We start from the raw sequence: 9,699 nt of genomic DNA on the forward strand, positions 1-9,699 counted from the left end.
TTATACGATGACATGCCAGTTATAGTCCCTTTCATGCTCCCCACAAACAAAAAATATGCAAATGGTTGAATCAGTAATGCCTCATAGAAATAAACTGTTTTTATGCATTGTGGAGGATGAGTTGAGGAGTCTGAGCCTGAGGAAAGAAGCTGCTCTGCAGTCTGGTGGTACAGCAGCAGATACTTCTGTATTGCTTGGGAGACAGCAGCAGAGTGAACAGGCTGTGGCTGGGGTGAGTATTGTCTTTTAGTGTCCTTTGGGCTCTGTGCAGGCACCTCATCTCACCTCATAATCACCTGCTGCAGAGCCCTCCTATCCAGGGCTGTGAACATCCCATGCCAGTTTGTAATGTTTCCAGTCAGGATGTTTTCTATCATCTCTCTAAAAGTTAATAACTTGATGTGGGAATGTTGCCTCCTGAACAAATAGAGTGGTTTCTGAACCTTCTTTAGCAGAGTGGACATATGTGATGACCATGACAGTGATGCTGATTCCCAGGAACCTAAAACTGTTCACCTGCTCCTCCAGTTTCACTGATGTAGGTCAAAAAATCTTCTCTTTCCAGTTGTTGACCCTGAGAAGTAGGTTGTGCTCTGAGCACCACCCTGAAATATTGTCGATTTCCTCTTGATATGAATTCTCATTGTTGTTTGAAATCTGGCCAAAGATTTTGTCAACCTCAAACTTCACAGCAGGGTTCTCTTAATCTGGTGCTACCAGCCAGATGACATTTCTTTTTACCATCCCGACATGATTTGGATGGATTGCCATGCAATGTTGTCATTCATATTCCCCACAGAACAAGTGGTAAAAACTTTGGTGATCAACTGACTTTTCAGAGGGTGACATCATCAGGTCAAAACTTCTATCGGCCTCATCCTTTGGTTCATGACCAAATATTTTCATAAGTACTGACACACCCAGCATCTGTTCTTTGTGTTTGCTAATTAACAGATGGCAGCATGCTAATACGTTTCATTGTTTGGTGCATTGTTATATTGTGCAGTGTTGATATGGAATTAATTATTCTGGTGAAATAAAGTAAATTAAATTGAAAATCTGATGGTGCTCTCTATGATGCCTTCACTGTATTCCAGAAATGTTACTATTATAAAAGGTGATATGCAACCGTCCTAACCAATGTCAGCCCCTAGAAGCAAGCTTGACAGACTTTGTTTTCACCAGGCAAGTAGAGTCTATTGACAGACTTATCAAGTCATATCATGGGAAGTGTAGGATACAGTATTTTGGGGGAAATTATCCCATATTAGGGACTTAAAGTGAGGACATCTCAGCCTCTTCTGCTTTGGTTTTGACCTTCAGGCAGATGATTGCTGGACCTATATTGAAAATGTGTGTAATGTGAATAAATGAACTCATTTTATTGCAGTGCTTGCTATTATGATTTAGTTTGTTCAAAGTTAAACGTCCTCTTCTCATTTTCACTGTTATCAGTAAGTGGGTTTTATTCTTCATCTTATTTTACATGAAAGTTCTATCCTGGTTTTTATGTGCAGCACTTGGTTCATGTGATTTCTCTGCTGTAACAGAGCTGCTATTCTTGTGTGAAAGGTGCTAGAACAATGCAGTTATTAGATGTTCTCAGAGTGAAATTGTGTTTCTGCTTTTGCTTGGTTGTTAGTACAAACATGCTAATTAACTGAACAGAAATGAAAAGTGGGAGGAAGTGCTGAGAACTATGCGAAGCATCTCCTCTGACCTACTTCCTCAAGTCTCCGATTAGCTTGAGTCTCTGTCTCCATCTTGTGGCACTTCAACAGAGGAGGGGACACCATCAGAGCTGAGCCATGGTAAATACTATTTATTTCACATAAGACTGTTAAAACCACTACATACCATAAGTCATTAGAATCAGACCATTTAAGATTTCTGTTAATCACACAATGAGCTACATCACAGGTCAGCTGAGCAGCATTCTGGTACTTCATCTGTTTTGAGCGAGTGGATTCAAATTGACACGAGTTGAAGACATTGGAAAAAAATGTTAACACAATGTCTCACCTGCTGCAGCTGGGACCTGCATGAGTCTCCCACAGCATTAATGAGGTCAGTATGAGTGAACGGGCAAAGAGTTTAGTTTAGTTTAGTACCCCAGAGCCATGTAAAAAAGAGAAAACACTATGAAGAAAGAGTTCCTACACAGCCTTCTGTTTATACCTACTTCTAGAAAATGATTGACGGCAGAATAATTGAACTGTACCATTTTATAATTAATCAGTCTGAATTTTTGTTAAGAAAAAGAAAGAACAAGAATGACATAAAGCATTAAATAAAAAGAACAGATACTTTAACACAGTTAAAGTCTGATGCAAATATACATGTAGGTGAGAATACATTGACTATTTACAGTTCATAAGTAGGATTATTTTGTCCCCTCTGAAGCTTAACTGGTGCTGTGACAGCAGAGAGAGGTGGGAGGTCGTTCTAGTCATGAGCTGGGACTGTAAGGGCCTATTGGTTGACATGGCCCCAGCAGGGGGAACCACAGATGGGCTGTAAATGATCTCTCTCAGCTGGTTTGCTGGTAGAGCCTGATCCTCCAAGACTAGTGTGGGAACAGACCTTTGACAGCTGAGTTTGTTTATTGGACCCAAGTACCAAAGCCATACATTTAAACTACAATATTTCTAGAGTTAAAACACAGTGAGGAAAAAGTGAACGTGATCAGTTAAAAAGGCTGATGATACTGCACAGCACAAATGTACAAAACTACAATTTTGTGTTATCTTCCCCTCTAGTGACCTCACATTTCTGTAGAGTAATAGAGCAGAAACACCACGTAACTTTCCAGGTCTGTCTGTGTACTATTGGCAGAGTACAAACCTCTCCTCAAACATGAGCCCTCAGTACCAATAAGGAGCTGATGACAACATTTCCAAAGGATTTAAAGCAGTGCTGAGTGTACACATTCAATAAACTGACAAATTTAAACAGAATTTCAATGGAATGATTTTTTTCCACTATTGTTTGGCTTCAAAGAAGCTGGAAGCACTCCGAAAGGTGGTACAAATGGTAACATGCATATCCATCAGACAATAAAGCCTTCAATGAAATATTGTGTGACCTAATTTGTCCAACGTCAGCAACAGAAAAAGTCAAACAATGCTGCCTGATTGCTAGTAGACACTGCATTTTTCATCTTTTATACTATACAAACCGTCCTTTAAAAAAGGTGCACAGACGTGATAACATTCAAGACAAACATGAGGCTAGAGAAATCCACATACATTACTTCCATCTACACTCACTGAAGGGACTTTCTTGTTGCCACGATGAACCGTTGGTGGTGAAACAGATAAACCATGGAGAGTTGATGTGGCCGTATGAAGCACTCTTTGCTGCTGTCAGGTGAAGACCTCAGGCTGTCCTGAGACTTTGGCTTAATTTCTCACAAATTCAAAAAAAGCTAAGCTAGAATTTCAAAAGCTTATGTGTCATTAAAGTTCCTTAAACCAAAGCATGAAGTCCTTGAATTCCAATATAAGCAAGAAAGATACCAGTAACTACCAGAAGCTGACTCAGAAGTACTAAAGGTTTCACCAGACAGCAGTGATTTGAATAAGTCTATATATTACTTTGTATACTGTGCAATAGGAATGAGTTTGTTTATGATTTCAGGATGTCTATATATACATTATTTGTGTGTGAGTTTAGGGCTTGATGGTGGGATTGACTATAGGAGGCACAGGGGAACTGACAGGGATGACTCCAGTGGCCAGCAGGATGATGATGAGAACGATGATGAGGACGATGACCACGATGACCACGATCAGCTTGACGTTTTTCCACCAGTAGGAGCGAGCCACTTTCGTAGACGTCTGCTTGAAGTGCTGAGCCTGAGCAGGGAGAGGGACGAGGGCAAAGTGGTTCAGTTCTCCATTAAAACCTCAATCAGTTGTGGGTAACAAATCTGTGTTGCTGACATCTTTTTCAGTTGACATGGAAGCTGTGGTAGCACTCACTAGGAGCTGTTAATGTAGAATATTAGGCTGATTCACTTTCTTGCTGAGAGCTAGATGAGGACTTTGATACTGCTCTCATGTCTGTATAGTAAGTATAGTAAATGGTTAGCTTAGCTTTGCATAGAGACTGGGAGTGGGTGAAACGGCTAAATTGGCTCTGTCTGAAGGTGACAAAATCCACCTATCAGCATGGCAAATTGTCATTTTTACACTTCGATTTATGTAAAGAATGAAAAAGAACAAGAAACAAGAAATTTTCATCTGAACTGGTTGCAGAGCTGACTAATCAACATATTATATCTCGTTTGTACACTTTACCTTTGTGGAGGTAAATCAATTTTGTTACCTTTAGACAGAGCCATGGTCGCTGTTTGCTTGTTGCCATTGTGCTGCTTTTTTATGAGGTAGGTAGGTTGCTATTAGGAAGATAATGTTTCTAAAATGATGCTTTTATTTTGAAAGCGGATAGAGTAGAGACAGGAAATGCGGAGAGCGAGAAAGAGGAGTATGACAAGCAGCAAAGGTCCCCGGCTGGCGCTGAACCAGGGATGTGGCTACATTGAATGCATCGTAACCTTGAGGCTTCCAGCTATGCAGGACGATGATGAGTTTTCTACCATAAAAACCATCAGAGTGACATGAAACATGCTATCACCACATACAAAATCTGACATTTAGTAACACTTTATTTGCTATCGAAATTTCAGTCTGTTATAGCATTCAAATTCACATGAAACCTAACAATGGCTACTTATTGAGTGGCTGAAGAGAGTTAGTCTCTGCACTCATGTGACTTTGATAATGACTCCCTACGAGTCATTATTACGGGCAGCAGCCCGTCACTGCTGACATTCTGACATACTACTGCAGAAAACGCACAGCTCACTGACATTAATAATGACTGCATTCAGTTTATCTTTGCCTGCCTTGGGGTTGTGGTTCTGGCTCGATGGCTGATTAATATGGTTTCCTGGGTCACTTCAGGCTACGTTTACACTTAGGGAAAACGCATCATTTCATGCAGTTTGGCCTCTCGTTTACAGACAAATGGAGGTTTTTTTTTTCACAGAAAATGATCATTTTTAAAGACTCCAGCCAAAGTGGAGATTTCTGAAAACGCTAGTTATGTGTTGGTGTATAAACAGGGTTAAACAGCGTTTTAGGTTTCGAAACGTCACAACATGCGACTGAAAATACTTCATGTGAGCGACCTATGTTTACACTCACGGCCATTGGTTTGGCATAGTTATGATGCACTCAACAGCGTATTTATCCGGGTTCATGTAAAAGGCAACATTTTTGAAAACGATGTGTGCACGATGGTATTCTTGAAAACAGAGGGGCTAAAATATCTGTTTTCCAAAAACCCTGCTACGTGTAAACGTGGCCTCAGTGGAACACAGCCAGTCATCATTTCCACCTGTGCTTTTCCTGCCATGACAAAATCAAAATGTCTACCGTGAATAATGTCTTTAGAGCCTGTGCAGCGAGGCATTTGACCTCAGACAAAAGGTTGTTGGGCTAATGAGCCCAATCACCTGACGAGGTGCAGCTGGAACAATGTCTCATTAAAAAGTACTTAGTTCAAAGTTTAGTAAGAAAAAGGCTACACTTAGTCGGATTCATCTGTGTTCTGCTATTCGAATATGAGATGACCTCTGCTGACTTGCCATACTGCTACCGCATTCTTTATCTACACCACTGGTGCAACATATGGGGACATATCTCAGCCCACGTTGACAGTTAGTCCAGGACAAACTGTGGTAAGACTGACCCCTGCTTGCAGGTCCTCTGACTTGTCCATGAGGTCATCCAGTCTCTCTCCTCGGGCCAGGATCCGGTCCACATTCTGCGTCATGATGGTTTTCACTCCATCTACCTGATCCTTCAAGGCCTGCACTTTGTCCTGTGGCTCCGGCTGTGCTGCCGCTCCTCCTCGCTCCTGCCATTGGACAGAAAAGGGTCATTAAAGAAAATCAGTTGAGGAATAACATATGTTTATTTTATTTTATTTTTTTACTTTATTTTGTCATTTTTAAATCGGTGTTGTTTGCGAGCTTGCTAAATTGTTAGCCTCGGTGGCTTCCAGATGTTGCCTTGCATCAGTGTTCTCACTTGAGGGCCAAGCATCGTGTACAGGACCTCCAATGTCGTTAGCACAAGTGCATGAGTTCCATTTGAAGGAAGTATAAGATGCATTTCGGTTGCAGAGGTAAAAGGAAGATCCATTGTTTTTGGAACTTGAGACTAAAAGTCAGGATGTCTCAGTTTTACCATGAGGCCTTAAATATTCTTTTATTTACTTCCTCCTGTTCCTCAGTGGCTGGAAACATCTGTCGGACACCAGTGTAAACCGATACAGCCTTAGATAGAGTGAAAAAAAAAAAAATCAAACCCGGCTGGTATTTTCAGACAACACTGAGCGTGACAACTGGTGTTGGCTTTGAGAGTTCTGCATGTGACAGCTGGCTGTCAAACCATTGTTTTTACATCTCTGAACGCCTGCTGCGCTAACAGTAAGATAAATGATCTTTCACAGTCGTAGGTGTGATTTCAAAGCGCAAATGCTGTATGCAGTGTGTGTGTGTGTGTGTGTGTGTGTGTGTGTGAGTCTGCATACAGGCCTTCCATGTCCCATGAGTCAGCACCAGACCGTAAACGAAGCTGTTTCTAGGAAACAGCGCAAGCTCTGCTGTCATCTGCTGGCCCCCTCCCCTTCCCTCTTTCTCCATTCCCATCTTCCTCCTTTCCAATGTTCCTTTCTTCATTCTTTTATTGCTTTTGCTCCCTTCTCTACTCCCCTTCACTATCATCCTCCTTATCTTCACTCTTCTTTGCCATCCTTCCATCTTTTCATTTTCCTTTAGGTTTGTGCAGCTTCACCCATTTCACCTCTCAAAACTGCTTCACAGATTTGCTTCTCTGCAGCTGTGGACCGTCTACACTTTGCACTGCTACTTCTGTGTTTCATTAGACACATTCTCTGTTCTTTATCTCCCTATCAAAATGATCTACGTCAGCATTCTCATCAGATGCCTCGCTGTGCATGTTATGTTGTTTAGTCTTTATCTACCTGCCATTTCTCCAACCAAGTCCATTTGTCCTAGATTAAACCCTCCTTGTATAACCATGACCTGGAGAATCTTCACACACATACTGTACAGTATAAAGCAGGTTTTCTCCTCTCTCCCTTTCCTGTACCTGCGCCAGTAGCTCGCTGAGGCCCACTGAATGGCTGACAGCTATCAAGTATCAACATTCACAGAAAGACGGAGAAAGAAACATGTCCAGTGCAAGACGTTCATGCACTGACAGCTACATTAAGTGTCCTACTCAGAAACATATTCCTCTGCTGTGCATGGAAAGTGACTTCCTTTAAATCTTGTCAACTCTAGCGAAAACCTGACAGATGAGGGGGCTTGTACATACTGCGCTGATACGTAAGGAATCAGGATGACAGATGCAGGAGTTCTCTCTAAAATGTGAATGAGATGAGAAATCTTTGCCATTAAGCTGTATGACTGCTGCTGTACATGCAAAGGATGGATTTCATTTGTCTTGGCAGGCCACATGAAATCCTCACGTCCTAATCTAGTCAAATTGAAAACCCTTATCTGAGAGTGCACAGGTCTGAACAGACCGCATGCAGACACTAGACAGGCAGTGAGATTTTCCTTTTATCAAAGCGTCCTGATAATGCTGATCTATTGTATTTTGTTGGCTATAGTTTGCTGGTTTAGCCCCCCTCATTGCAACTGAGTCAGTTCAGCTAATGTGCAATAGTTTTTCTGGACTTTCAAAAAGAAGGAAGGTCATGTTTCAAAACCACAGAAGTCAGTTTTAAAATAGCAAGCAACAGTTTGATGTCGGACGCCTCCAGCAGATACTTGTTGGACAGTGTCAGCGGACAAGCCTTTGTTTCTCATGACTATCTGAGAAGACCTGCGTAAGATATGAGTCCACACACTCATCACACAGCTGTTTTTAGCACAGTGGGGAAAGGCTGCGGAAGGAAAGATGCATGTCTTGTGATTTTGCAGGTTGTCCTGAATAAAATAGCAGTCTCAAGAACACTGAAGCATCCTTACATTTACTCTGAGAAGAGCCTGAGACTCAAGTCAAAAGTGTTCAGCAAAGTTTGGGAAAGTTAGCAATTTCAACCTACCTTGACACATAATTTACAGGTAATGTTATGAGAGGTGTACAAGGTACAGTGAGTTTTCAGAAGACTCTTTTCAATTCAGATGAGCGTATGAGTGAAACATTGAATAAAATGACAGCTTTCTCCGCTGCTTGTCTTGGCGGTGGTGTGCTGATGCACAATGCTAGCCAGAGTTTGAGCCCTTCGTCTGTTAGCTTTACATTCAAATATAACCACATACAAGTTAGTGAGCAGTGACCTCAAGCTGTGAAAGTTTATGTTTTACTCAAAAAATGTGTCGCACGGTGGATAATGTCTACGTCGTTTGAAAAACACGGGTTTGTGAGAAAAATGCGGCAGTTAAAAAACGCCATGAGCCTGACTGGGCCGGGTTTTATCCGTGGGTAAGAAAGTTAGCATTAAATTAGCACATATTTAACTGGGGTTTGGCTGCCGGCGACAGTGCTTTTGAAAGATGTGGAAAACAAACGTTTCACTAAGTGACTGAAGTAAAAAAAACTGATACAATAGTTTCCGTGTCAAATGTCTGACTTAAGAGGAATGAGAACAACAAAAACATTTGCTTAACTCCATGAAAATCAGTATTTCCACCTTACACTGCGTGGCTTCGACAGTGGGTGCAATAAGGCCATTTTGCTCGGCTTCTCTGAGACTTCCCTCTCTCAAAGGTGAAAAGTATGCGCTCACTTATGAAGCCAATTTTCAGCCTTGGTTCGACAGTTTTAAGTCAAATGTAACTTATTCTATCCGGAAATGCACCTGTTGCACGTCGTGTGTGACGTTAATGTTGAGAGCGGAGAGGCTTTCAACACAACAAAACAAGCTTCAACCATTATCACCTACCGGATCATTGTCCATGTTGTTGGAAACAGAGTCCTTTGACCGCAAACCCGATAGACGGACTTTCTTTTAGGTTGTTGTGTTACTTAAACCCTTTAGAAAACCTCCTTAAAGACTCGAGTTTGATGCTCCGCCAAAGTGAATACGTTTCCTCATCTGTTTAACTTCCTGGTTGTTTTTTTTTTTTTTTTTCCTTCAGACTGAATTCCTTCGCTTCAAGTGTCAAGTGGACCAGACCATCAACACAATTTCCCGAGCAGACTTTAAAAATAAAGTACTTGGAACTTTTTGAGAGCAACGTAGCAGCGTTGCGAAAGTGGTTAGCATAACTATCCAAAAGCCTCGAATGAAACGTGAAAATTAGAAACTTTTAAAGGACCAGGTTTACTGAACATCAATCCCACTTTAGCCACGTTTAACCACAATTTCAAAATAGATTTGAAACAATGAGAAAACACATTCTAATAAATAATAAATGATATTAGTCTTAATTTGTCTTTAGCCTTTACGCTGAAAGTTCTGAAATATACTGTTTATTTGGCAAGGAATAAACATATATGTATATTGTTTATTATTTTCACTTAATAAGAAATGTAATGACGTTATGTATTTTGTTAGCCCTTTGTCCACATTGAACCATGACAATTGTATGCTTTTATTTTGACGGCTCCGTCCAGTAATTTCCTTTATTGTTGTGTTATACAACAACTTGAT

General features: G+C 41.1%; 1 protein-coding gene across 1 annotated transcript; it reads right to left on the bottom strand.

The window, feature by feature from the left end:
• Positions 1–1,800: 1,800 nt before the first annotated feature.
• Positions 1,801–9,187, bottom strand: vamp8 (vesicle-associated membrane protein 8 (endobrevin)). The gene is made up of 3 exons (XM_070965308.1): positions 8,989–9,187; positions 5,758–5,925; positions 1,801–3,857 (listed from the first exon to the last, which is right to left on the bottom strand). Exons 1-3 carry the CDS (start codon positions 9,001–9,003, stop codon positions 3,672–3,674), a joined length of 369 nt encoding a protein of 122 aa, XP_070821409.1. The 5' UTR covers positions 9,004–9,187; the 3' UTR covers positions 1,801–3,671.
• Positions 9,188–9,699: the final 512 nt, after the last annotated feature.

This window comes from Chaetodon trifascialis, chromosome 6 (genome assembly GCF_039877785.1).
Source record: "Chaetodon trifascialis isolate fChaTrf1 chromosome 6, fChaTrf1.hap1, whole genome shotgun sequence".
NCBI lineage: Eukaryota > Metazoa > Chordata > Actinopteri > Chaetodontiformes > Chaetodontidae > Chaetodon > Chaetodon trifascialis.